This window comes from Acinonyx jubatus, chromosome C1 (genome assembly GCF_027475565.1).
Source record: "Acinonyx jubatus isolate Ajub_Pintada_27869175 chromosome C1, VMU_Ajub_asm_v1.0, whole genome shotgun sequence".
Lineage (NCBI taxonomy): Eukaryota > Metazoa > Chordata > Mammalia > Carnivora > Felidae > Acinonyx > Acinonyx jubatus.
In genome coordinates this window covers 210,878,743-210,906,649 of record NC_069381.1, presented here as the reverse complement: position 1 = coordinate 210,906,649, position 27,907 = coordinate 210,878,743, and the positions used below count along the sequence as shown (strand labels likewise).

General features: G+C 49.3%; 1 protein-coding gene, 1 long non-coding RNA gene and 1 other non-coding gene across 6 annotated transcripts in view; 1 reads left to right on the top strand and 2 right to left on the bottom strand.

The window, feature by feature from the left end:
• The first annotated feature begins 421 nt into the window (after positions 1–421).
• On the top strand, positions 422–23,750 carry LOC113595981 (uncharacterized). Of its 2 annotated transcripts, XR_008295639.1 has the most exons (4): positions 422–561; positions 15,137–15,302; positions 17,617–17,750; positions 23,694–23,750. It is a non-coding gene; the product is annotated as an uncharacterized LOC113595981 (long non-coding RNA). The 2 variants fall into 2 exon arrangements; XR_003416685.2 differs by lacking the exon at positions 23,694–23,750 and having other exon boundaries at positions 17,617–19,406.
• LOC113598335 (U6 spliceosomal RNA) lies at positions 16,294–16,397 on the bottom strand. Its single transcript, XR_003419011.1, has one exon. It is a non-coding gene; the product is annotated as a U6 spliceosomal RNA (small nuclear RNA).
• EIF4E2 (eukaryotic translation initiation factor 4E family member 2) overlaps positions 18,666–27,907 on the bottom strand; it is a 30,534-nt gene continuing 21,292 nt past the window's right edge. Inside the window, exons 7-8 of one of the 3 annotated variants that reach the window (XM_015073271.3) lie at positions 27,170–27,247; positions 18,666–21,271 (exon numbers count right to left, since the gene is read on the bottom strand). In XM_015073271.3, coding sequence (XP_014928757.1) covers positions 27,202–27,247 — 46 coding nt within the window. In that variant the 3' untranslated portion in view covers positions 18,666–21,271; positions 27,170–27,201. The remainder of the gene's footprint in view (positions 21,272–27,169; positions 27,248–27,907) is intronic. The other 2 variants (XR_008295638.1, XM_015073272.3) reach the window with 2 other exon arrangements.

The following is a 27,907-nucleotide window of genomic DNA, read 5'->3' as shown; positions in this document are numbered from 1 at the left end:
ATTAAAATGTCAAGAAAAAACAGATCTGTGCCTGCCCACCTGGTAATTTGAGTGATCTAGCACCCTCGCCTTCTCTTCCTATTTGCTCCCAGAACTGGCTGCTTCACCAGCCATTTATCGGGTGTCTACTCTGTGCTGACACAGTCCTAGGGGCTTGAACGGCTAACTGCTAACCCTGAAAATAATAAAAGCTTCCCTTTAACGGACACCCACTATGCGCTCGCCGCAAGCAGTGCTAAGACGCTCACACACAGGGCCTCGCTTCGCTTCCCCGGACTCCGGCAGACGGGGTGTGGTCTGCGTCTTCTCAGCAACCTCCGGCTGGAACCGGAATCTCCGGAGGCGGAGCCTGGGAGCCTCTATTTTAGAAATAAGCTGTTCCGGGGTGTCTCCAGCCTGGGGTGCGCCCTAACTTAAAACACCGGGGTCAGTGCCGCGCGGAACCTGCGCGCAGCCCCTGTAGCCCCGCCCACTCTCCGCACGCGACCCGCCGGGTGAGCGCCGGGGAGGCCGCAGCCGAGGAGCCGCGCGGCGCGTCTCCCCCTGTCTCCGCCGTTCCAGGTGAGTGCGACTGCGGACGTCAACACCCCTGGCCTCCCGACTGCAGGAGGCCGTGGGGTCTGGCAAGCTTTCAGGTCCCGATTCTCTCTTCCGCCGGGACAAACCCGGCTTCAGCGGTAGAGGATTTCACACCTCGCGCTGGGCAGGGGACTTACAACCCGCAGTGCCGCCTAGTGGTCGTGGTGAGGAATCCCCGCGTCCCTGCGCCCAATCGGAACAGAAATTGGGTGGTTAAATACTGTAAACGAAATTTGCTAAGGGAGCGGAACTTAAACGTTCTCTCACACAAAGTAGGTAACACTTAAGTGAGGTGACTGATGTGTTTAATTAACTAGGGGGAATTCTTTCACAATGTATACATATATCAAATAATCATGTGTGCTTGAAATATCTTACAGTTTTTAAAAAACACACCTAGTAGGTGGCACCTGATATTCCTCTGTCCCACGACTGGTGGTAATAACAGTCCACTTGATAGAGGTGGTACTTGCCAGATTCTAACTCTATAAATTTCTCTTATTCCCTATGCGTTTGACAAATGCTTGGTGGGGTGAAACTTTGAGACCATGTAAGATTCCCATTTCTTGCCCCCTTTTACTAGTTTTAGTGTGTACCTTCATAATGTTTCTTGCTACCATTAATTGTTACTGTGGTGGCTGCCAGTGTTGTTCTTTTTCTTCTCTCTCCCTCTCTCTCTCTCTCTCTTTTTTTTTTTTTTTTGATGTTTATTTTGAGAGAGAGAGAGAGCAGGGAAGGGGCAGAGAGGGAGAGAGAGAGAATCCTAAGCAGGCTCTGTACTGCCAGAGCCTGATGTGGGGCTTGAGCCCCTGAACCGTGAGATCATGACCTGAGCTGAAACCAAGAGTCAGAAGCTTAACCAACTGAGCCACCCAGGTGCACCTCTTTTTTTTTTTTTAAGATTAAAAAAAAAAGTTTTATTTATTTATTTATTTATTTATTTATTTAGAGAGAGAACGAGCAGGGGAGGGGCAGAGAGAGAGGGGGACAGGGGATCTGAAGTGGCTCTGTGCTCACAGCAGAGAGCCTATGTGGTCTTGAACCCATGAACTATGAGTTCGTGACGTGAGCGGATGATGGACACTTAACTGACTGAGCCATCCAGGCGCCCCTACTTGAAGAATCATTTAAAAGCAGAAGAAGTTATTGCGGAGTTAGTCAATTTCTCCTCTGTTGAAAAGTGGAAGATGAAGGAGACTTCTGGAAGGGGGAATGGGGAGGATGCGCTCCCTTTCAGACCTGTTTGATCTGGGGTGACATTAAAATCTCACGTCTAGTGGGAAGGTGGGAAGAGACAGGACCTGGACACTCCAGGTGACACCCATATAGCTCAAGCCCTGCCTATCCTCTCTCAGTGGCCCCCAGAGGCCAGCCCCGCTGGATACAGGGTCCTGGGGTATCCGTGGCCTTGACTTGTTTTGTAGGTTTCCCTGAAGAGGGCCGAAATGCAGCAAAGGGGAGTGACCGCCAGATGGCGCTGCCGTGCCCCTTACATTCCGCTCTCCTGGGGCACAGGAACCATGGCCCCCACTTAGCTCCAACATTTATTGGTAATCGCTGCGGCTCATTGATCCCCACTACGTCCCCGGCACTGCCCCGGCTTATTCGGGACTTTACTTGATCCTAACGGAGCTTCAGGGGGTAGAGAATCACTACCTTCCCAGATGAGAACCTGAGGTCAGAGCTCTGTGAGGCCACATAGCTAGCAAGCTCCTGACCCCAAAGCCTGTGTCCACTCCACCTGTCCTGTACCGCTTGCCTCCAGGTATTAAACTTCCATGTTGAAGTTATTTTTCTAGATAATGGGGAGTCACAACAAGAAACCCCACCTCCCCAAAAGCCACCTTTCTATGGTAAAGGGGGGGCTGAGACTTTGGGGGCCACAGGATTTTGACAGCTTGGTCCTTTTCTATTTTTAAGATTTATTAGTCTATTCCATTCCATTCCATTCTATTCTATTCTATTCTATTCTATTCTATTCATAGGCTCCACACCCAACATGTGGATCTAACTCACAACCCTAAGACTGAGTCACATGCTCTACTGACTAAACTAGCCAGGTACCATCATTGACCACTTGGTCCTTAATTCCCTAACATCCCTCCAAGATCGGGGCTGTGGGTTAGTGTTTGGGTGTCTGACTTCATCACCAGCTGAGGAAGAAAATGGAGCAGGAGACAAACCAGACAGTGAGACATCCAGGGACCTGGGACAGACCCTGGAGGGAAGGGTCCGCTGAGGAAGGGGTGCCTGAGGCATCTCCACCTCTTCTTAGGCTCCGAAATTACTGGATACCTGATCTGGTAAATTGCTTCCTTTCCTAAAGCCTCAGCTTCCTTATCTGTAAAATGGGATCACTGTTACCAGGCTCTCGGGGCTTGGAGGGACAGAATGAGAATATGTATCAAAGGCTCAGCTACATAGTGACATCAGTGCTAGCAAGAGAGCTTTCCAGGCACCAAGGGGAAAGGGCAGCTATAAGAAGCGTGCCCAAGAAAATTAAGAGGACTTGCAGGAGTGACAGAGGGGTGCCACTGTTCCCAAGTCCAGGCCACATGGGGTGACGGGTTCTTTCAGACCTGCAGAATATGGGGTGACAGTGACATCTCATGTCAAGCGGGCAGGTGGGGAGAGGAAGCAAGAGCCTGGACGTTAATCCGAGATCCTGTTGATGGTGGGAAGAGCCCAGAGAAAGAGGGGCAGAAGGGGAGGATTTGACTTGTGGTCCTGGGAGGAACGCAGAAGTGGGGGCAGGGAACCCCGGGGCGGAGAAGCCCACCCAGAAAGCCGAGTGAGATGAGGTCGCCCGAGGCCAGGGAGAATGCGGAGGACGGGAAGTGGCTTCTGGGCTTCGGGAGAGAGGGGGTGAGGTAGTGGTGCCTGCTGGCCTAGACCATTCATTTCAGAGGCTGGGAAGGGAAGGAGAGAGAGACAAAGGGTGGGGGCGTGGGAAGTGGTTTTTAGCTGGGAAGAGACAAAGCAGTGCAGAAGAAGATAAATAAATGGCGAAGAGGAGGGGGAACCCTGGGAGCAGTCTGGCCGGGGGTGCTAACTGCGTGCAGATGTTACCAAATCAAATCCTGCATTTGACCTCAGTAAGGAACCTTCACAACCGAGTACCTTTGTTCTGGGAATGCAGACATGGTTCAAGATTCGATAACCTGTGGCCCCTGGGTGGCTGAGTCAGTTAAGTGTCTGGCTCTTGATCTTGGCTCAGGTCATGATCTCATGGTTCATGAGTTCGAGCCCCCTGTTGGGGTTTGCACAGACAGTGCGGAGCCTGCTTGGGATTCTCTGTCTCTCTTGCTCTCTCTGCCCTCCCCCCCCAATAAATAAACAAATAAACAAACAAACTTAAAAAAATATTTATTCATTTTTGAGAGAGAGAGAGAGCATGAGCAGGGGAGGGACAGAGAGAGAGAGGGAGACACAGAATCCGAAGCAGGCTCCAGGGGCTCCAGGCTCTGAGCTGTCAGCACAGAGCCAAACATGGGGCTCAAACCCACGAACTGAGAGATCATGACCTGAGCTAAAGTCAGACGCTTAACCGACTAAGCCACCCAGGCACCCCAATAAATAAATATTTTTTAAAAATTCGATAACCTATTCGTGAATTTTGTCCCATTAACATAGCAAAGGAAAAGAAAAGATCACTTGATATCTATGAAGAAGCATTTAATGAAAGTCAAACCACTCCCGATAGAAGCTTTTTTTTTTTAATGTTTATTTATTTTTGAGAGAGAGAAAGAGACACAGAGTCCAAAGCAGGCTTCAGGCTCTGAGCTATCAGCACAGAGCAGATGTGGGGCTCGAACCCACAGACTGCGAGATCATGACCGGAGCCAAAGTAGGACGCCCAACCGACCGAGCCACCCAGGCGCCCCAATAGCTTATTTCTTTTTATCACTGAATAATAACCAATTGTATGGATGCCCCACAGTTTATCAAATGAACATTTTAAATTTTACTTATTTTTAAAATGTATTTATCTATTTTTGAGAGAGAGTGAGTGAGCAGGGGAGGGGCAGAGAGAGAAGAGAGACAGGGACAGAGGAGCGAAAGCAGGCTCCGCGAGGACAGCAGAGAGCCTGATGTGGGGCTCAAACCCATGAACCGTGAGATCATGACCTGAGCCAAAGGCGGACGCCTAGCCGACTGAGCCACCCAGGTGCCCCCAAATGAGCATTTTTTTAAAAATAAGAAATCATTTAGGGGCGCCTGGGTGGCGCAGTCGGTTAAGCGTCCGACTTCAGCTTGACTTCAGCCAGGTCACGATCTCGCGGTCCGTGAGTTCGAGCCCCGCGTCAGGCTCTGGGCTGATGGCTCGGAGCCTGGAGCCTGTTTCCGATTCTGTGTCTCCCTCTCTCTCTGCCCCTCCCCCGTTCATGCTCTGTCTCTCTCTGTCCCCAAAAAAATAAATAAACGTTGAAAAAAAAAAAAAAAGAAATCATTTAGAAAGAGGGATGAAGTGTATTTGGTAGAGATGAAGCAGGAAAAAGTGTGTGCAGAAAGGCATCTGATAATGGTGCTGTTGTCCGGTGAGAAGGGAGGCTTGAGCACAAGGGTGGGGCGCCGGGTTCGCTGGAGGGGAGAAGGGCGGTGGAAGAAAGGGCACGACCAGGAGGTACTTAGTGAGCCCTGGGCCTCTGGGTCTTGGGAGAGAAGGCAGAGGCACGACAGGTGCGGGACCAGTTGATACCTTACGTCATGTTGACTTGTGTCTTGAGGAATTTCCTGTGTAGCTCACGGTGGGTCTCAGAGCACCCCTGTCTACCCCTTCCTGGCAGCTGCAGTCTGGAAAAACTTACCACGGAGCCATCATTTTATAAATAAGCCGTGAGCATTTCCCAGTTGGCCCTGGGCTCAGAGCCTGGACATTTAGCACCTTCGGGGCCAAACCGGCAGGCTGCCCGTTGCCACCAGTGCCAGGGCAGCTCCAGAAGGCAGCAGAGGTCAGCCCGTCGTCCTCAGTTCTGACTCCCAGATTCTATTACAGCCATCTGGTCTACCCTTGGGTTGACCCGTTTTCCAACAGAGAAGGCAGTTTGTTCTTCCCCTGTTAATCTCACACCATTTTCCCCCAGTTCCTTTTATGCTCTGATCATCAATCCGACGGTCTTTTATATGGCGTGTGGTGAGTTTTGCAAGCCTCAGCTCATTTTGGATTTACATCGTGCCAATAGTTGTTCTAGAGACCCAGCTTAGTGTTGGTACGGTGCCCCTTTCCTGCCTGTTGGCCGTGATTCGGTTGATCTGTGACCACCTTAGCATGCCTTAACCCGGGAGGGGACAGTCTGACCATTGGCCCATCAGTGACCCACAGCAGGTGGCAGTGCCTCCTTCATTTAGACTCCAGCGCTCTGACATGTGCAGACCACCCAGAGCCCACCCAGAGTGGGGGATCAGGAGGGGCTCCTTGATGGGCAAAGTGGGTTATGCTTCCTAGTCTTGGGGCTGCCCACCTGTCTCCTTTCTGCTGGTCCTTCGGGAGCCGTGTCTCCTTGTTGGGGCTTCTGTCTTTACCACCTGCCACTTGAGGTCCTAAACACTTTTCCTCCTGCTGTGGCCAGGGTGGGGGTGGGTCCTATTCGGCCTCATAAGCATGGTCTTTTTTTTTTTTTTTAAGTCGCTTGGATCATTTAAAAAATATTATTATTATTATTGAGAGAGTCAGAGACAGTGCGAGTGGAAAAGGGACAGAGAGAAGGAGAGAGAATCCCAGGGAGGCTCCTCTATGCCAGCGCAAACCACACCTGGGCTTGAACCCACAAAACCATGAGATTATGACCTGAGTCAAAACAAAGAGCTGGGCGCTCAACCAGCTGAGCCACCCAGGTGCCCCTCATTCTTTTTTTTTTTTTTTAATGTTTATTTATTTTTGAGAGACAGAGGGAGAGAGAATGTGAGTGGAGGACAGGCAGAGAGAGAGAGACAGAGGATCCAAAGCAGGCCCTGCACTGACAGCACAGAGCCCGATGTGGGGCCCAAACTCACGAACTGTGAGATCATGACCTGAGCCGAAGTCAGACACTTAACCTTCCGAGCCACCCAGGTGCCCCTAGCGTGGTCTCTTTTGACCTGAGGTCACAAAATGTTTCCCATGCACCAAGTGGGGCTCACATTCATTTCTTGTCAGGCTAAACTTGCCCAGTCAGAGCTGGGAACGAAAAGCGCTTGCAAGCTGTGTGCTGACTTAGGACAAGGATCAGGGTAGGGGAGCCTGGTGGGTAGAGTAAGAGGCCTGTTTGTCAATGCCCTGCTACTGGCACTGATGGAGCCTCAGGAACTTGCTCTGGAGAAGCAGGATCCCAGGCCCCACCTTGGAGCAAGATGGAGGCATTTAAATCAAGAATCACCCCCCATGCAAGATTTTGGACTTTTTAAAAATAATTTTCTTAAGTTTATTTATTTATTATTGAGAGAGAGAGAGCACAAGCTGGGGAGAAGCAGAGAGAGAGGGAGACACAGAATCCGAAGCAGGCTCCAGGCTCTGAGCTGTCAGCACAGAGCCCGATGCAGGGCTCAAACCCACAGACAGTGAGATCACGACCTGAGCCAAAGTCAGGTACTTAACCGACTGAGCCACCCAGGCGCCCCTTGGAGTTTTTATTTTGAAATAGTTTTATTTTGTTTTTTTTTAATTGTTTATTGTTTTAATTTGAGAGAGCGTGAATTAGGGAGATGGGCACGGGGTGGGGGGAGAGAGAGAGAGAGAGAGAGAGAGAGAGAGAGAGAGAGAGAATATCTTAAGCAGGCTCTACACTCTGTGTGGAGCCCAACGTGGGGCTCGATCCCATGATCCTGGGATCGAAATCAAGAGTTGGACGCTCAACTGACTGAGCCACCCAGCCACCCCTATTATGAAATAATTGTGTAGATTTACACAACAGTTGCAAAGATAGTTCACAAAATTCCTAAACACCCTTCACCTAGCTTCTCCTATAACCACGGTACATTGATTAGAACCAAGAAATTAGCATTGGTACACTGCCATTAGCTAAACTTCAGACTTTATCCAGATTTCTCCAGGTTTTCCACTGGCGTCCTTTTTCTGGTCCAGGATCCCATGTTACATCTAGTCGTCATGTCTCCTTGGTTTCTCCTAATCTGTAACAGTTTCCAGGTCTTTTCTGGTCTTTCATGACATTGACACTTTTGAATAGCATTGAATATAACTAAATAGGTCAGGTGTTTTGGAATTTTGTAGACTATCCCTCATTGTGGGCTTTTCTGATCTTCTCTCATGAGGAAACAGACAGGTTGTGGATTTGGGGAAGAGGACCTCAGAGGTGAAGTGTCCTTGTCACATCCTGTCAGGGCCCATGATATCAACAAGACCCGCCGATGCTGTTTACACACGCCTGTATCTATTGCGGTCTCTCTCTGTGTCCATATGTGTGTGCAGCTAAGGAAACATACTCTCAGGCTGATATCTCCTCCTCTAACCCGGCACTGTAGGGTTCACTCCAGCAGCTCCTAGCATTTTACTGGGCTCTTTGACGGCAGTAAGAAATGCTGCACGTTGCAGGAAGGCTTCCATAAGCTGAAGTTCTCGGAGACGCCGGCTTTCATCTGCAGGCGCCCTTGGCCTGGCAGATGCTTTGCTACCACACACGGGCGTCCAGGTGAGCTGACACGCTGCTGGAGTGACACTTCTGAGCCCAGGCTGGCGCCTAGATCCGCCCTGAGGCTGCGCGGGATCTAAGGTGACCACTGCTCAGGGGACTGCTTGCTCTGTGCTAGTTGAGGCCTCAGACAAAGGCTGTGAAATCAGGGGGCCAGGCTCAGAAGAGCCACGGGGGCTCCCTGTCTTGTTTAATTCATGCCCCCCCCCCCCCCACCGCCTTCCGTATCAAGGAAAGTAACAGGGACTTAAGCTAGGACAGTGATTTGTTAGAATCTCGGGTGCCTGGGCTCAGATACCGGTGAGCAGGGCGCACGTTCACGGACGAGGTGTGTCCAGTTAAGCGATGGTGTCGGCCAGCAGGCGAGCTTTACCGTGGCTGCGATCTCCCTTTGCGCTTCATCCTGTGTCCTCACCAGGGAAGACATCTCTGCCCCCACACATCTCCCCTCGTGGGTCCTCGGCCTCCCCTCTGTCAGCCGCCTCTCCCTGCCCACCCTCCGGTCTCTGCCATCTCCCGGAACCGCTGTCTTGCTGATCACGTACAGGTGGCCCTTTCCTTCCAGTCTTTTTCTGAATCTCCTACTCTGTCTGCCCACCCTGTTGCTCTGCCGTGAGTCACCTTCTTCCTGCCTCCTGTGGCCTGTCGGCCAATCGCGTTAGGTACCGGTTGCCAGCACCCTTCTCTGGTCTGTGCTCTCCGGTTGCAACCTCACCAGCTTGGCCAGTTCCTGAACCTGGAGCCCCTGCCTGCACTTGCTCCTTCCTGGTTTGGGGCAAGCCAGGCCCTCCTTGAAATCCCTTCTGTGGTGGTACGATTGGTTCCCATCTCTCCACCGCTGACCTGTGGTTCTTCCAAGCCTTTGCCTTTCTCTGTCAGTACATCTGGAGAAGCCTTTTCAAGTAGGATTCAAACTCCAGAAGTCATAAAAAGAAAGACTGGCCAACTTGAATGGATAGAAGCATCAGGCGCCTGGGTGGCTCAGTCGGTTAAGCGTCCGACTTCAGCTCAGGTCATGATCTCGTAGTTCATGGGTCCGAGCCCCACATCGGGCTCCGTGCTGATAGCTCGGAGCCTGGAGCCTGCTTTGGATTCTCTCCCTCTCTCTGCCCCTCCCCTCTGCTCACGTGCACACTATTGCTCTCTCTCTCCAAAAAATACACATTAAGAAAAAGATAGCAGCAAGACTCTGGATGTGAAAACGTCTTGGGCACAACCAGACAATCTAGAAAAGAATACTTATTCCTCTGCTGGTCTGTGATTTTTTTTTGGGGGGGGGGGGTGGGCAGCAGATGAAAGCACTCGACAACCCGACAGATCAGAGCGGAGGGCTGTCCATAGGAGACAGTGATTACTGGACAGAGAAAGGAACTAAGTGTGTCGACAAATCATGGCCAGAACCCTTGCTCACACCGTCCAGAGGTACAGGAGACAGCGGAGCAAGACCTATCAGCAGCTGCCACAAGCAAGACACATTGTAGCTCCTCCCACTGAGAGGATGGGGGGCAGAAATGCTCGCACTGCCCTCAAGGCACCTTGTCTTCTTATACCCTAGATTCCACAGTAAGTTATGCCGGCAGCCACTTTAGGGCCAAGCTTACCTGCATAAACAGATTTTCTTGTTAAGAAGATACAACCCGTCCTGGATTCTCTTGCCCATCCTCGGCCACCAACAGAATGGCGGCTTCATCTCATCACATCGGGTGAGCCTCCCTGGACTCCTTGCACGGGTCAAGCTCATATCACAAAGGGATGGTCTCCTTAATACACCAAGAACTACTAGAAGTCAATAAGAAAAAGACGATCCATCAATTTAATAGAAAAATGGTCTATTGACCATTAATCATATATTTATGATTAGAAAAGCAAAAACAAATTGTTCTTAAATATATGAAAGAAACTCAGTCTCGCTCATAAGAATGACATGGAGCTATTTTTTGACTTATCAAAATTAGCATAAATCAAAAAGTTTTATAGGATACACATTTGATAGGTATTTGTGTTTTGCTCCTAATTCCAGTGTGTGTGTGGGGGGGGGGCGGGCCGGGAGCTCCCCAAGCCAGCACGCAATGCTCAGACACCAGCTGGGTGTCCTACAATTCCACTCAGTTCTGACACTGTGCACCCACAGGTGCAGGGTTCAGTCCTAGAAGACTGCCCTCCTCTTCAGACACCAATCACAAGCCCGGGTTGCTACCTATGCTTCTGACCGACTGGCTTTTAATCAGAGGTCCCTACTAACCCTTCCTTGAGTTCGATTCATTTGCTAGAATGGCTCACAGAACTCAGAAAACCTGTTAACTCCCCAGATTATCGAGGAATTGAAGGATATGAATCAACAGCCAGATAACGAGATACATAGGGCAAATTCTGTGCCAAAGGAGCTTCTGTCCCTGAGGAGTCTGGGACCGACATTCCTGGCTCCCCAGGAAGCATCCCCAGCTTGGAAACTTTCCAAAGCCCCACCTTTTTGGGGTTTATGGTGGCCTCCTACAGAGGTGCGATTGATCAAATCCTTGGCCTTTGGTGATCAGCCCCCAGCCTCTTTCCCTCCCTGGAAGCCATCTAGTCACACTGGTTTCCCAGGCAACCAGCCCTCAGATTTAGGTGCTTTCCTAAAGCCGCTCATTAGCATACCCCAGAAAAGGGTTTGTGAATAACAAAACACCCATTCACCTTTGTGGCTGTGAATAGATTTCGGGAACTGAGGACAAAGACTGAGGGTCACACCAAAAGATGCTCCCATCACTCTTACTGCTCAGCAAATTCCAAAGGTTTTGGGAGCTATGAGCCAAGAGTGAAACCCAAACATATATGCAAAATACGTTTTGGTTGTCTGAATGACCAAATATATATATATCTCTCTTATAAATCACAATATCATGGTGCGGCTGTGAGGAAACAGGCACATCACTGGTGAGCGTGTAAGCTGGTGAGAAATTTGGCCTTGATTATCAAGTCCTTCTACTCTGACCCTGCCTAGCAGTACCGCTCCCGGGGATTTATCCTGCAGAGACTGTACATGTGCAAAATGATAGAGATATACGCCAGTTAATTATTGCAGGTTTCTTTCGATTAGCAGAAGATTAGAAATAAACCAAATGTGCATTATATAAAGGGAACTGGCTAAAAGAATTGTACATCCATGTGAGAAGCAAGTGAGATGATTTATTTTCAGAAATACCAAATGAAAGTTGTGCTGTCTAGTTAACAGTAGGTTTACGTATTGGAAATATAGATGAGCCCCCCTCCCCCACCTCAGTGAAGTCCCAAACCCTTAGACACTTCACTTCCTGGTTCTTCTTCCCCCCTCTTCATTTAGTGGGCTTGTTTTTCGAGGGCTTTGCCTGAGTATGTGCCAAAGAACTGAAGTCTGTGCATCACCTCAAGGAATGTATTTTTGACCTTACCTGGGCATAGGCTACTTCTGGGTAAGGCTGTAAGCTCTGTAGTACTCAGCCAATGAAGAATCAAGGGAGGGGCTTGCCTCTGTAATGCTCATCCAATGAGGAATCAGGGGAGGGACTTGCATGCTAGGAGATACATTGCCTGCTGTAATTTCCCTGAGTGTGCCTGTCCATCAGACACGCTCTCTTGCAAGAATGTTGAGTAAAGCCTGGCTTCGCTGTGTTCCGAGTCTCCGAATCCCCCTTTGATTGGGTCCGTGGGCCTATTTCTCACAATCCGTGCGCTCTGCCCTGCAACGTTTACACTTTTTGTTCTCTTCTTTAACAGGATTAAATATATCTTAGCTCCAAACTCAGAATGATATTTCATGGAGACTGTTAGATGCATTCCCGGCAAGTCAGGAGCAAGAGCAAAGCCCACTAGTAGCAACATGATTTAAGAATGTACTGGAGGGGCACCTGGTTGGCTCAGTCGGTTAAGCGTCCGACTCTTGGTTTCGGCTCAGGTTGTGATCTCATAGTTGTGGGATCGAGCCCTGTGTTGAGCTTCGTGCTGGGCATGGAGGCTGCTTGGGATTCTCTCTTCTCTCTCTCTCTCTCTCTCTCTCTCTCTCTCTGTCTCTCTGCCTGTTCCTGGCTTGCTTGCACGTGCGTGCATGCTCTCTCGAAAAATAAATAGTTAAAAATAAAATATTAAAAAATAATAAAAATAAACAAAATTCTTAAAAAAAGAAAAAGAATGTACTGTAGGTGCTAACCAATGCAATCTGGGAAGAGAAGAGAGAGATATACAAATCTGAAAGGAGAAAGGAACCCTTTCACTATTAGAAGATAAGATTATCCGCATCCCTGGAAAATCCAAGCGAATCATCCGAACAACTACTACAAGCAGCAAGAATTCATGAATCCCCAGTGTACAAAAGTCAAACACAGAAATCAACAGCCTCACGCCCCGCTTCCGGGTGGTGGCCCATCCACAAGACCAGGGAAGCCCTCTCGCACAATCCCCATAGCTGCACTTTATTTGCCGTCAAATGAGTTCTTTGGGCAGAAGCAGTGCTGTGCAGAATACCACCATGACTAAGGCATTTTGTTCATCTGCTTTTGGCAAAGGTTCTTTGGGCAGCCAGTATCTGCGGGTGTCTGCTCCAACTCAGCCCCTGAGACAAGGGAGTGGCCCCTGCTATCACAGAACCCACCCCCAGCAGGAGGAACAGACAAGGGCACTGGCATGTGCCCAGCGCTACAGGAATGCAAGGAGTCTGCAATTCAGGCGGGAGGGGACCAGGAGGGCTCCCTGGAGGAAGCAATATTGGAAGGGTGATAGAGGGGGGCAAAGGGTGGAGGGGGGCGGTTTCCAACAGCAGGCAGGAAGAACAAGGGTGTATCTGGGGCACCCTAGGAACTCAGTCTGGCCAAAATATGACCTAGGAGGGCACTAACTGAAGAAATACGGGCAGCCCTTCAGTCAGCAGTGTTGGGCTCAGTCGAGTTGATGTGAAATGTTGGAGTTCGAGAGTGAATGGTCAAGAAAGAATTCTTGAGGCATCTTTGGTGCAAAAAGGTGGATTAATTAAAGCACGGGGACAGGACCTGTGGCTACAGCTGCACTGGGGGCGTGACTGACTGTATACTTTCAAGTGAGGACGGGTTTAGGGAGCGTTAAGTCTCTAAGGAATTTGGAGGCAAGGTTTCCAGGACCTCGAGGGGCTGGCTTCTGTTAGGATACGGTTATTTACTCCTGTCTAGTAAAACCTCAGTCGTGAGACCCTGCAGATGTGTATCAGTGGGCCATCTGTTTGGAGGGCTAGCATGTATCTTAGGGCAGGGGTAGAGATAAAGGAAGCTTTTATATATTATATGAAGTTATTATAGAAAAGTTTATGTATTTTTTTATGTATTAAAGAAGCCTTAGAGGATCCTGGAGGTCGGGCCAATGGCGAGCTAAGGTTGCCTTTTGCCTCTAGCAAAGTATTAACTTGAGGCAGCTGTGTTCCCGGAGGAAGGTCACTCTGTCTCAAGCACTTGTCAGCGGGCTGCAAAGGGTATTTCTTTCTTTCTTTTCTTCTACATTTCTTTTACCTTGTCCTCCACATCAGAGTGAGCCACTATTTGGGGTGGGACTGTGGAGGCTGGGGGTGGGGGACGGTGGGAACACACTGATTACATGAGGGGAAGACACTGGGGGTGCTAGGGAGACGTCGGCAGGTGGGAAGGAGGGCAGGAGGCCCCTCCGAGACTGTGGTCCCAACCTTGGCTGCCTGTTGAAAGTCTCCCAAGAAGCACCATGCTAGGGGAGGGCAGGGACCTCTGGCCATTCTGTCACACGGGAGGGGCCGGCCCCCTAGCTTTTGAAATGAAGGGGCTTGGAGGTCAAAAGGGCTAAGTGGGAACCATCAAGAGACAGAAGGTGTGCATGGGGTCAGGTGGGGGAAGAGTAAGGCATACACGCAGCTGAATTAGTGACAGCAATGGGGGGGGCCAGGACCACAGCCCGGGGGTGGGGGGGGGGGGCAGGAGCTGGGCATGGCGGACACTTCAAGGAGGGAGAAGAGAACTGAGAAAACAGATCATGGGGGTGGGGGACCAGCATGTGCTCAGCCTCTGTAGGACTCCCACCACCTTCCAGGAACCTTCCTGAAGGGGAGCAAGAGTGGTCTGGAGAGGGCAGAATGAGGCCAAGGCTGAGACGGGCCTCTGGCTCTTGGGGCATCAACGTTAGCCATCCTCCAGCCGGGGACAGCAGGAAGATCTGCCGGCTGCGGAACATCTGGCTGGTCCACCTGCCTTCTTGGGCTCGTGGTCTGGACCTCCTTGATTCAGGTTTCTCTGTCCGTTCGGGTTGCTGCTTGAGAGTGTGGTCGGTGGAGGGGTGCTCTGAGCCCCTGCCTGCCCGGATGGAGGTCAAAGTAGCGATCAGGTCAGTCCCTGGGTACAAACCTCATTGTCTGGGTTTGCTGGCTGGGGCGATGTGTAGAGACTTGGACGCTTTGCTCTTGGGGTGGGAATTCGCTTCCTGCAAAGCCAGTGCAGAGGCTCTGACGAGGTGATGGGCTACTGTAGACAGAATAATCTGGGCAGATATTCGTGGTTGGAACCCACATGGTGTGGTCTGGGGTTGGAAGGATGGCGGGGGATTAGGGGAAGGATATAAACGTCACCCCGCCAGCACACGACTATGCCCTCTTGCCCCTTACTGGGGCCTCAGGGGAAGCTACCCTGCTTGCTTTCTCTTGATTCTCTGTGGCCGGCTGGGTGGGCCTCTCCCCCACGGGGACCACCCTGCAGCAGCAGGGGTCAGTATGTAGCCAGAGGGCCTGGGTCCACTCTGGGCCCAACCGTGTGCCATCAATCCAAGGAAGGCCTGCACACTAGGTGAGCCACAGCCTCCCTGCATGAGGAGGTTTGGAACTCGGGGCTCAGCTGACCCAAGGTCAACCTCCATCTCTGTCCTTACAAGACACATGACTTTGTGCAAGTTGCTGTTTCATCTGTAAACAGGGGACCATAACAATCTCTCCACAGGGTCGCTGGGAGACTAAGAGAAGCGTGTGTACGAAGTGATCCCAGCTCCTCGCGTGACGAACTGTTCATCGACTGGGACCATTTACTGCACGCGGTGGCAGCTTCACCGCGGGAACGCCTCCGGCACGGAGCCCACCGCTCCCACGTCTGACCTTGCAGAGTCCGGGTGAGAGAGGGTTACCTGTCCGCCGGCCCGGGCACCTGCCGACTGCATTTGAGCCCCAAATCCTCCAGGAGGCCTTGCTTCTTCCCCGGCCTTCCTGGGACGCCACAGCCCCCCAGAGTGGCCCCACGGCACTCTGCACGCCTGCCTTTGCACCCCACTTGCTGTGTCCTGGGGCTTCTCCCCTGCCGACTGTGAGCTCCGGGAGGGAACCGCCTCAGGCTTCCTGTTCGTCTCTACCACGTGCACCACACTGCTCAGGCTCCCAGGCAGGAGGCCAGTGTTGGAGGAACATTCTGAGGTCTGCAGAAGCCAACTGTGGACTCTGTTCTTTTGCAGCAGACACGTCAGAGAGCTGTACTTTTATGAGTTGCGGGGGTGGAGATGATTATTTGTCCGGGACATTTGAACCTGAGTCAGAATGGTCTTAGAGGGCAGTTCAGCGTCAGGGTCATGTGGAACTAGGCCCGGGGGACACTTTCGACTGGCACCACACAGGACTGTAGCTCAGGGAAAGCAGACCCAGGGCCCAGGGGCAGAGACAAAGGGAGATGAGAAATACCCAAACGCAGAGGCCATCCAGGTGGCCAGGGGACGGAGCTCAAAGAAAAGCAAGACGGCTGGATTTAGTTCCATTGGCCTCTGGCAAACCGAGTGGATGCGTCTCCTGGATGTGGATTTGCTCTCCCTGCCCGTAATGCGTTTCCCAGCACGGCCGTCCATGGACTGATGGAATGCCTACTTACCAGCATGGCATCCTGCATAGTACTTTTAATTAAAAAAACTCATTTCACAGCAAATGAAGTCAGGCAATGGACTTGTGATCACGTAACTCACGGGTTTTTACCGCATCCCTCACCACGCAGAAACAGCTGGATAAATAGAAGAGTGAAATGGCCCATGGAAGACTCAGCTACAATGCCATGGGGACACGACATCCTGAAAGGGCAGAGTTCTGCCTTTTTTTCCCTCCGAAGGTTTTTTTTTGAGAGAGAGAAATCTGGAACGCTTCACAAATTTGCGTGTCAGCCTCGCACAGGGCCCGTGCTCATCTCTGCATCATTCCAATTTTAGGATAGGTGCTGCCAAAGCGAGCACAGGGCAGAGTTCTACCTTAAAGGCTGCGGTATATGCTTTGCCCTTACTACTCTCCCCCAACCAGAATTCATGGGTCCAGGAATCCAGGGATGGGAGTGGGAGTGGCTCCTCTCACGGGTCCACTCAAAGGGGCTCTGCTGACTTGGAGATTTTGGTTTTCAGAGCAGGAATGTTTCTACCAGGGAACACAGCAATGGTTCCATTTTTATTATTTATTTATTTATTTATTTTGAGAGAGTGCGTGCATGCACATGCGCACAGCTGGGGAGGGGCAAAGAGAAGAGACAGAAGCCCAAGCAGTCTCCGTGCCATCAGTGCAGAGCCCGAAGCGGGGCTCGAACTCACGAACTGTGAGATCATGACCTGAGCCAATTCAGGAGTCAGGTGCATACAGGCTGAGCCACCCAGGCGCCCAGCGATGGCTCCATTGGGTTGCATATTGAGGCTCACCTGGCTATCTGGGGCTCATCAGGACACTGAACCAACAAGCTAGTATGGGGATTGGTCTACTGGCTGGAGAGTATTACCGAGGGAAGTCTGGGTGCTGCGATACAACAGGAGCAGGGAAGACCGTGGCTGGAACCTAGAATATCCTGTAGGTCCCTCTTAGAAATAGCAACGATGAATGAAAAACTAAAAAAAATAAAGGCAGGGCAATTAATTCAGACCCTTTGGAATGAAGGTTTGGATCAACCATGCCAAAAGAATTCTGACCAGCTGAGATCCTCCTGGCTGAGGGCAAAGGAAATAGAGACCAGGTAGTGGAAACCGCGGTTATAAATACCAACTCCAGCTTCACAACACACTCTACATATTCTTTCTGGATTGTTCTGTGTGTACACACACACACACACACACGTTCCTTTTCACTCCTTCTCATTATCTCATGCTGTTTCTGTTGGAACCTAACTTTGCCATGTAGTCTACTTTTCCCCATTTTTTTTTTTTTTATTTTTAGAGCAAGAGAATGGGGGAGAGGGGTGGAGGAGGGAGAGAGAGAGAGAGAGAGAGAGAGAGAGAGAGAGGGAGAGAGAGAGGGAGAGAGAATCATACGCAGGCTCCACATTCAGCACAGAACCTGATGTGGGGCTTGGTCCCACAACTCTGGGATCATGACCTTAGCCAAAATCAACAGATGGATACCCAACTAACTGAGCCCCCCAGGCGCCCCTACCGTGTAGGGCTTAGGTCTCATTCTGTTATCCTATATTCTCCTCAGACAAGACTGTGACTGGATGGGAGGAATCGACATGGCCCAGAGATCCATACATTGATTGTTGGGTTTTACATTTCCTTAGTTTGGGAGAGAGTGCGTCCATCTTCTTAAAATCAGTTACATCTTGGGCAGAAACAGTAAGTAGCTTTTGTGATCGTATTAAAGCTCAAATGTATGTCCAGGGGTGTGTACAGATGCTGTGTGGCTAAAGGGGAAGGCTCTACCAATTACTAAGCTCTTCTCAGCCTCACGCCCAGTATTTTTAACTGTTTGTGTGATGCTGGGCACAGAACTCTGCTGACATTTCTGCTCTGCCAGCTGGCATCCCACTGGGCCTCTCCAGCAGGATGCACCTGAGGGAGGCCTCAGTGCCGGAGGAAGAAAAGGGACCTGTTCCCTCCTGTCCCCATCAGCATCACCCCCGTGCGGCAGCAGCAGCACGTTCCCAGAGCCACAGCCAGACCCAGTCGTCACTTCTGACCCCTCTGACCCCCCCGGAGCCGCTCTGTTGTGCCCCAGGGACACCAGCACCGGGTGAGCACCCATTCGGAGGCAGCTCTTCCTGGAGTTGCTGCTTCCTGGCTCTTCCACTGTCAAAAATCCTATCCTATTGTTAACATGACTTGCGTGGGTTCTGTCTTCTATTTGGACCATGACTGACAGACACAGGAAGCTTGTATCTATTGAAACGGAGTCCCAAGACTGTATCGTTTAAATCCTTCCTCAACAATGACTGAGGCTCTGCAACATCTCTTTCTCCCATGGTTTTTCACATGGGCACTTGGGGATTTCTTCAAATTCTAATCCTTTGAATTTCCTTCTGTTCCAATAGTCCTTCACCCCAAGCTGAGAATTAAAATAACCTGTATTTGGATATTAAAATTTTAAATTGAGAATATTTTTAGAACACATGTCAAGGATACTGCATTGTCTGAACTGTCCTACACGTTTTGTGCCGGAATGGACTTAAAAGAGCCACGCACGCAAGAGCAGAATTCGCAGCAACCACCGCCAGTGCCCCCATTTCCCTTCATTAAGAGTCCACAACCTGGTTCTTGCGGATAGTTTTCATTTATTACTGCAGTAGACAATCGCTCTGAAAGTGCAACACTAAATCACTTTGTCACAGCCTCTGCCCCTCCACTGGCAAATTCTTGGAAGTTCATTCTTGGAGCATCGCGGACCATAAGCTTCTCTCTAGGTGGATAATTATTGCCACTGCCAAGGTCACAGGAAAAAAAAAAAAAACCCACACACATGAATAGAAGGATAAAATGAGAAGAGCCCTCGAGAGTAGGGGCCAATTTCAAACGGAAAATCCAGCAGAGGGCTCAGGGGACAACAGCCCACCTGTGCCAAGTGGAAGGTGACTCCCCATCTCCAGGCAGCAACCTACCATGTTGGTGAGGTTGGTCTGGGCGCACCTTTTGCCCACTTTGTCCCCAGAGTAGGTGATACCATAATCACTGCCGTGTCATACTGCAGTGTAGCAGAGGCCCATGGAGTCAAAAGGAAGTAAAAGGACCTCTCAAGCCAGTCTGGAAAATGGGTGGTTTGGCTAAACTGACTCTTCAACCTCCCACTTAAAACTGCTGGACAGAATATCCGGGAGAGCCCTGTGGGTAAGACACTGCCTGAGAGAAATAACTCTTGTTCTGACCAGCACAGGGCCAGCATCTTTTGATGGGAAAAGATAACTTTCAAATACTGCAATGCCAAGGAAGAAGGAAAACATGAGCAGTTCTAGAAAACACGAGAGATTAAAAAATCTGAACGAGACAAAAAAAAAAAAAGCGCAAAACTATGGACAGTACACCCAAGCACTCAGCCTGACAGAACCCTCCCTCACGAACACATCACACACATACGCACCTGCTTGCACACACACAACAGGTAGATGCCCCAAGGAGGGCAAATCCAAATGTCTGCTCTCTTTGGAATTCTCATGGCAAATCTGAGTGTAGGCAAACGTGAAGCCCTCCCTGGGGTCTAGACAAATACTCAGGAGGCAGCCTTCGCTCCCCATTTTAGCCAATGTTGCTCCTCTGTTTGCCTGAGCCCTTCACAATTATCTGGGCACTACAATTCATTCTTCATACTCCTGGAGTTTAAATCATGGCTAGATCTTCTTATCCGATCTAACTTCACCTGTAATGGAAGCACCTCCCTTTTGGCTCCTGCACTCCCATTCTTTCGGGAAAAAGCATCCCAAGACAGTGGTAATTAGAGGGGGTTCAGGACTTGGAAAGTAGGAAGAGAGTAATATAAATACAATAAGGAAACACCTATTACTCTCATAGGACTTCTCTGAGACCAGGTGGCGAAGGCCCTGGCCGGCAAGGACAGGTTTTAGGAGAGGCCTTAATTTAAGGTACTGCGATCTCTGCTCACAAGAGCCAAGTAAGACAGCGCTCCCTGCAGGCTGCTGTGGGACTCGTACTCAGTACTGATTTCAATCCTAGGTGCTCTTTTGACCTCTCTGACTTCAGTCCTTCTGGAGTCAGATCACCAGGCTTCTCTGATGCCTGACTGGTCTTTTTTAAAGCATGCTTGCAGTGGCCTGTCAGAGGTTTCTGTCTGGACATCATGGGTCAGCACGCATTACTAGCATTATCTACCAGGTGACAAGAACCGAAAGCAGGTTTCCTCAACCACTGCAGACAGGCACAGCCATGCAAAGAAAGCCACCCATCACGGTCACCTTCTCTTCAGATGCCCCAGTTTTGGGATCATAGAATTTACCATATTAAGTGTTCACACTGGGCAACAACCAAGCTTTTGCTTCCCTTCCTCAATGAGGGTCATGCAACGGGCTGGACACACAGGCCCTGCTCATCTGGTTTCGGACATTGCCCTCAGCTCCAAATCCTGCACTTGGAACCGCTATTATAACCTAGCTCCTAAACAAACTGGATTCTGCACCAGTTTGATTTACCAAGGCATACCTTCTGAGCTGCCTCGGTGAAACCAGTGTGGCCCACTGGATTAAAATTCTAAGTGCAGCAGTGCCTAAGAAGAAAGAGTCCCACAGGAGGGTAGAACTGGAGGGCATAAGGCAGGAGACTATACAAAATCAGTTAACACATTTTCAGAAAATGGTGGGCTTGGGGGAAAAGGGGAGAGGAATAAACAAAATGGCCCAATAACTTAATGGCAGAGCTAGAAGAGAGCATTTATAGCCATTCCGGGACTCTCCAACAAAAAGCTTTTCCTGGATGCACAGACATTCATAATACTGACAACTCTCGGTCGACAGCTCTGGCTTGTACACGTGGTCACGATGCCCTTCGTACAGCAGAGGAGAGCACACAGAACGCCCGACAGGCATCTGGACCGCACACAGCAAAACAAAAGGCTGAACTCCACCCCCCCACAGAACCCCATTAAAAAAAAAGTTTGTCTATTACAAAGTCACGTTTTCTGTTTTTCCGCTTTATAAAGTCAGCGATGCTGGAGGGTGTCTAGCGGAATCTGTCCTCCAGGAATGAGTGCAAAAGGGGAGCACACGGCTCGGGGACGTCCCTTCAGTGAGCAGATGGAAGGACCGGCTGGAGACCTCCCATCCATTTCGGACAAACACACACATACAGAAAAGGATTATTGCCAGCTCGTGTACTTTCACAATGTGATTTTTGTATTTCGAAAGCTTGAATTGTCCCTGAAAGAAAAAAATGGGAGAAAACAGAGCATTCAATACACAGATCTTCTATAGGCAACAGCACACACATGGGGCAGGGGATGGGAGTGGGGGTGGAGGCCTGAACTCAGCTGCTCCAGGGCCCTCCTGATATACCTACCCCAGAACCTCCCTTCCTTGCTAATCTAATGCCAACACAGCAAACCGCCTCCCAAGTCCCTTTGAACACTTCAACTCAACTGTTTTCAAGAGCCAAAAATTAGAAACAACCCAAATACCTATAAAAAGGGCACTGGTTAAATATGAATATTATGGCACGTTCATCCAATGGGACACTTGTGCAGCTTAAAAAAAAACAAGCCAAGGAAGCTCACACTAATATGGAAAGCTCTCCAGGAGAAACTGAGAAGGTGCAAAACAGTGTGTGCCCATAGTACGCCACGTTTTGTGTAAGTGGGGGTGGGGGAAATAAGGTCAGAGTTCACATTGCTTGTATGGACATTGAGTCTATAAGGCTATACAAGAAACCAACAACAATTTGTTACGTGGGGCAGCAGACGGGGGAAGGGGGGGCGGGGGGAAGCACAGCAGAGCCTGAGCAGATGGAGTGAGAGTGGGAGGGAAACCCCTTTCTTTTGCACACACAAACACACACGTACATTAAAAAAAAAAATCCATGTGATTGTATCACGTATTTTTTAAAAAAATCAACCAACCAACTGAAAAATCTTTAGTTCAAAATTTATCGCTCCTTATAAAAGGGTGTTCCACGAAGTGAATCTGAGTACCCTTAAGACACTCAGCTAGAATTCTTGAAAGAGAAGCTTGGATGTATGTGACACATCATCAGAGGCGTCCTCTCAGTTGCCTTCTACTGGATGTGGGCAGGCTTGGCCACCCACTAGAAACCTTTCCTGCTCCACACTAGAAATCCAACATCTCAGCAGCCCACACTGCCATTTGAATCCCCCAGTCTCAGGGCTACAAAGGACCTTAAAGGCCCTCTGCTGTAGCCCAGAGCTTCAGACTTTCAAATACCTGAAATTCTGAAACAGGAATTCTCATTAACCTGATTTTTGAGTCATTACTTCCCTTTAGTTTTGATAGGACATTCTAGAAGCTTTAGCTTTAACTGACCATCTTAATATTGCTACAATTTATTGGGCATATGGCTATCAGTCTGGGGTAATTCTGAAAGAATATACTCAGCCTAGACAAATGGCAGTTTCCAGTTAGCAACTGGCTACCAGACTCTCCCCTGTGATGGCGGTCGGCTGCCTTCACTACCCAAGATGAATGACTGTAGACAAGTACACTGAGAGGGGAAACTGGAGGCGAACTCTGTCTGGGAAGAAACTGATATCATCTCAATAGTCCACTAGTATTTTTATAACTGGACGCATGACTATGTAGCTCATTTATCAATGGCTACTGAGTATTTTGATCTAAGGAGGGGAAGACTGAACATGAAGAAAACTTAATGGGGTGATCATCTTTTTTAAAAGGGCTTTCACAAGGACAGATCCCACCGAGGTGCCACCTGTAACTAGCAAAGGATGATAAGGAACATTTCTGACTATAAAACAGAGAAAAGCAAGCGTAAGGGCCGTGTGTGTGTGAGATCTCCCAGTCCCCTTGGGGATGATGCGCTGTACTACTGAGACTACGTGTCAGAGAACCTCTCTAATAACACAGGAGTGGTTAGGAAGGAACAGTCTGCTCTGTTCCATTTCTTCCCTCTGCCCTCTACCCAGTTCCCTCTCTCCTCACAGAGCAAAAGTCAACCAGCAGGGGAAAATGAGTGAATAGAAAGGCAGGGTGTGGGAAGGTAGAATCACAGAATTTTCTCACAGTGGGAGAATGATCTGTCTTTGGAGTAAGAGAGACAGCAGGCAAGTGTCTGGACCCAGCCTTTTCATCCATTAGTGATACAGAAGAGAGAACTTTCTGGACAACTCATCACTGTAAACAGGTCACCTCTATCTTTTGGAAGAGTCCCTGTACTGTGCTGGGGTTGGGCCACAAACAAATTCTCTCTGTGGCAGGTAAACTGAAGAGCTCTACAACACCTTCCCATCTAGATGTTTACTATTTATTCTAATTATTTCTGTCCTAGATCCCTTCACGGTCAGAAAATCTAAGAAATCACAATTAGTCTAAGGTTTATTTGTAATGTGGGAAAGGGGAGAAGAATAAGAAGCCAGGATAATCTAGCTAAGTTCCCCCAGAGTTTGATTTAAAGGAAAACAAAGAGCAACGAGAATGGGTGACAGGCTGTTGACAATGACAATGACAGGCTGGTGGCAGCTGGTGGCTCTGGTCCAGCTTCTCTTAAAAAAAAAAAAAAGTGGGCTGAGAACAGCTCGGTGCCAGATGTCGTCTGAGGAATGTGTTCATCTCAGACCAGCTGAGAACTAATCCTTGGTTATGTCCATTACCCCAGGCTGCAGTGCCAGAGAGATTAAGAGACAGAAAAAGGAAGAAGGAAGAAAGAAGAAAGGGAGTGGCAGGTCACAGGCAACGTTTAACTTTTCAAAAAAGATGGGCTTCTGTTCTCATAAAAGCAAACTATAATTTAGAAAATCCAGAGTGAGCTCCTAAAAGCTAGGCCCTCTAGCCACCTAGTAATATTGTGATGGAGCATGGACGACCGGGAAGGCTTTTCTGTTGTTTTCGTTTTTTCAAGAGACCTTTCAGAAGGAAATAAAAATTTTACATCCTCGTCTATGAATTTATGAAATAAAAATACAAATTATATATAAATATATTGAGCCCAGTGTATTGATTTAGAGGGGCTTTTCAGACATCAGTTTTTCCCTGTATCTTAATTTATCCCAGAGGATTTTTACACTCCAGGGCACAGGACACAGGAGCTAAAAGACCCACAATGCTAGAGAGGGGTCAAAAAGAACCTTTCTCGGGGCGCCCGGGTGGCTCAGTTGGTTAAACGTCCAACTTCAGCTCAGGTCATGATCTCATGGTTCATGGGTTCGAGCCCCACATCAGGCTCTGTGCTGATAGCCTGGAACCTGGAGCCTGCTTTGGATTCTATGTCTCCCTCTCTCTCTGCCCCTCCCCTGCTTGCACAGTCTCTCTCTCTCTGAAATACATTAAAAAATTAAAAAGACCTTTCTCTACTGGATGACTCTTTATCCTGATAGCAGGACACAAATACCAGCGCCCCATCCAAACTGGCTTCCAGCTTCACATCCCCAGGCATTTGGGGGGAAACCTGTTACCCAAATACTCTGTAACAGCTTTCTAATCTGCTCTGCCATTTCGTACTTCTCTAGAAAGGACAAATTCCAACTCTGGGAAGAATAAGCTGAGGGTGAGGCAAGCTCCTGAGGGTGGATAACACAGGAGCAAGGTGGTTGGTTCCTCAAAGGAATGCCTCTCCATTCTTGCAGGAAGTGGCCACAGTGATTCCGGGTCCTCAAGGGAAAACTGCGAGCTGAGCCACCGAGTAGGAGCCCTACCTGGCTCTCTGCTCTGGAGGGGGATCTGAGAGTGCACTCACAAATCAGCCTACAGGCTTCCGTACAGTCTTCGGAGGAACATTCTCTGGCTATCAGCTGTCCACCACAGGCCAGCTCTGGCTTCCACCCCTCTCCCTCCCTGTATATTAAATAAAACTACAAACCCTTCCTAGGTTCAGTGGGGCAAGTTTCCATCTCTAATCTCCCACTGAGGGCCAACTTCATTCCCCAACAACACAGATCATTGCTCCGTGCATGCCAGCCCAGACATATTAAGTAACCTAAATCCTCCCCAGCAGCTAACTGGGACTTCCACTGAAGTCATGGTTAAAAGGGCAATACTGATTTGTAATGCAGATCAAATGAAATGGTTCTAGAATATTAGCAGCTATATGTCATAGCATAAAATATCGGATCAACTGAGAAGTATTTGTGGTTCAAGAACAATTACTTAAATAGCAGTTTTTAGTTCCTCCTAGATCATGGTCTCCTTGGAGGGGGAAAAGAAAAGGTGAAGAGGACGAGGAGCCAAAGTGTTAGGAACCTTTAAAAGAGCAGTTCAGAGCTAGCGTAGCAGCTGAGAGCACCCCTTCAGGGGTAACGCGATAGGGATGAAATAGAGAGTCTTTTTCAAGTCTTTAAGACAATGACATGAGTGGTTTTTTTGTTTAGACTCTAATACTCCAAGTATTAGACTTCCAAGGCTGCGCTTTACGCAGGGGAACACCTAAACCATGAAGTGCTTCTTCATCTGCCAGATAAAAAAGATATAGGGGCAACAAAAACAAGAAAGAAGAGACCGCAAAACGGCAACGATGCAAATACAGGATTTCAAAGCAATTCAGAGATCTCTTTCCCAAGGGATTCAGTGTTAGTGAAGGGGGAGGGACAGTTTTCCCCCATTCTGATTATTCCCATTTCATTTTAAAGCCTTTTCTCCCCCGATGGAACATAGATGCTATTGATTCTTAAAGATACCATCGTTTTCTGTACTCTAAGAAGTAAACATTGCTAATTAAACTACGTCCAAAATCTTTCTTATCACATTCACTGTGAGCACCCTGATTTTAGGGATATTGAAAACAAAACCAAAAAATATCCTAGAAATAATTAAGTATGGTAATGTTATTAAAATGATTAAAACAATTGCATGATAGCACCAGGCCTCTGGAAATCTGACTTATTTATTCTAAGTAGCTGCTGTTTTCAGCCTGCATTTCAGTGTACCCAACATTACAGCTGATGCTTGTTTTTCATCCCTCCTTGTATATATTAGCAGCCACCTCTGACCTGTTAACTATATTTTACAGAGAAAACTTTTAAATTGCAATTTAAAAAATCTAGTATGCCTAAAAATTGAATTTATAATAAAGGAATTAAGCTTTAAAAAAAGACATGCCTGGCATCATCTGTGTGTGCAGGACTTCTGAGACCGTTTGTCTAACGATCACCCAGCTCTGCAGAGTACTCAGACCCTGGGTCACCTGCCCTGTCCCTCTGTGTCATCCTCTCTTGCTGTCTGAGGGATGCAGATCTCCTTTTCTCGAAAAAGCCTCATTTCCCTCCTGGGAAGGGGGAGTTCTGAAGCGGCTACTACAGCTGACACATTCTGTTCCAATTTTCGCAATTCTCTATTGCACAGGGATGGGGGTGGCGGGGCGGGAGGGTAGTTAACGCCCAGGACTATGCTCTCAGCGCAGGCACATGCGGTTACTGTCTTCTCATCCAGAGTAAATTGACCCAATTCCCTCTGCTAGAGACACAGACATGGACTTGGCACTCTCTTCATTAACTGAAACACAAATGTTCTTAAAGTCAATGTGTCAGCTGACCCAGCCTTCGATTTCCCGGGGCCTCTCCCTTCCAGTGACATGTGACGGTCTAATCAAGCACGCCCCTGCATCTGCCCCAGCTCACTCTCACTGTGAGACCCGCAGGTTCTACCACTGTTTGCTCACACTTGATAGACACCACCAGCAGACAAGGGACATACCTCTCACCTAACCCACACCAGAGCCCATGGAACTGTCCTGTCAGTCACAGGACACTGCCAGATGGCTTGAAACGGCCACGTCTGGGCAAAAGACAAAGGATCTGTGGCACGTCTATAATCATGGTATGTTGGCATTGGAAGAGATCGAAGACACTTTAGTCTGGGGAACCTCATTTTCCAAACGAAAACACGGGCACGGTAAGTTAAGCAATCCTCCCGGAGGTCCACCGGGAGACACGTGACCCTGGGAGGACGATCTAGTGGTTCTGGACTTGGTGCTTTTCTCTGAGACTGTGACAACCAGTCAAAGAGGAGAAGCTGGAGCAGGCTCCATGTTGGTAGAGGCAAGGCTGGGGGTAAACGGGGAGAGGGCACGCCCTTGGGAAGAGGGGGCCTGTGGCTGAGAGGTATGTCACAAGGTTACAGAGAAGATAGACAAGGCCCTACCCTGAGTGTGAGAGACAGAGGGGAGCGTCCGATCAGCGGCCGCTGCTGTTCACCAGGCCATGAAACTCCTCCCAGGCCCTGGCAAACCAGAGACAAAAAACACAATAGCACATTCAGATCAACAGCTTTTTAACAAAGAGAGCACAGACACGATAACCCCACATCCCACTTGAGATACCTCAAGGTCGGGCGGAGCGCACCAGTACCTGGAAGCAGCGGTCAGGCTTCCCCCTCTAGACGTTGCCCTCACATCAGCAGTGGCGGCCAGTTGGCACTGCTCCTGGCTGGCTTGACTAGCGAAGTCTGGCCCTGTCCCCTCAAGCAACTGCCACAGTCCTCCTACCTGCTGCTTCAAGTCTACAGGGAGGCCCAGGAGGTCAGAGCTAAGCTCAATCCTCCCTGGAGACACCCCCAATCACTGGGGTAGAGGGCTTTCTGCCCTTGGGGGCGTGAGGGCAGGTGGCAGGAACTATTATTCTTCATCAGGCCTCACTCTGCGGGTAAAGGCAGGTGCCCAGAAGCATTATGATGGCTGGAGATGCAATGAAGCAACTAAAGCGCTTTCTCTGCTCTCATTTCCAACTGTCGGACCCTTCCCAATTCACACCCCAAATCTGTATCAGATTCCATCCGTTTCTGGAAATGCCCATGTAATTACTACCTTACACTGTGTAGGTCATAGCAGCTCAAATTTTTAGGGCTCAATGATCCTTGTAACTTTCATGCCAATTAACTTGA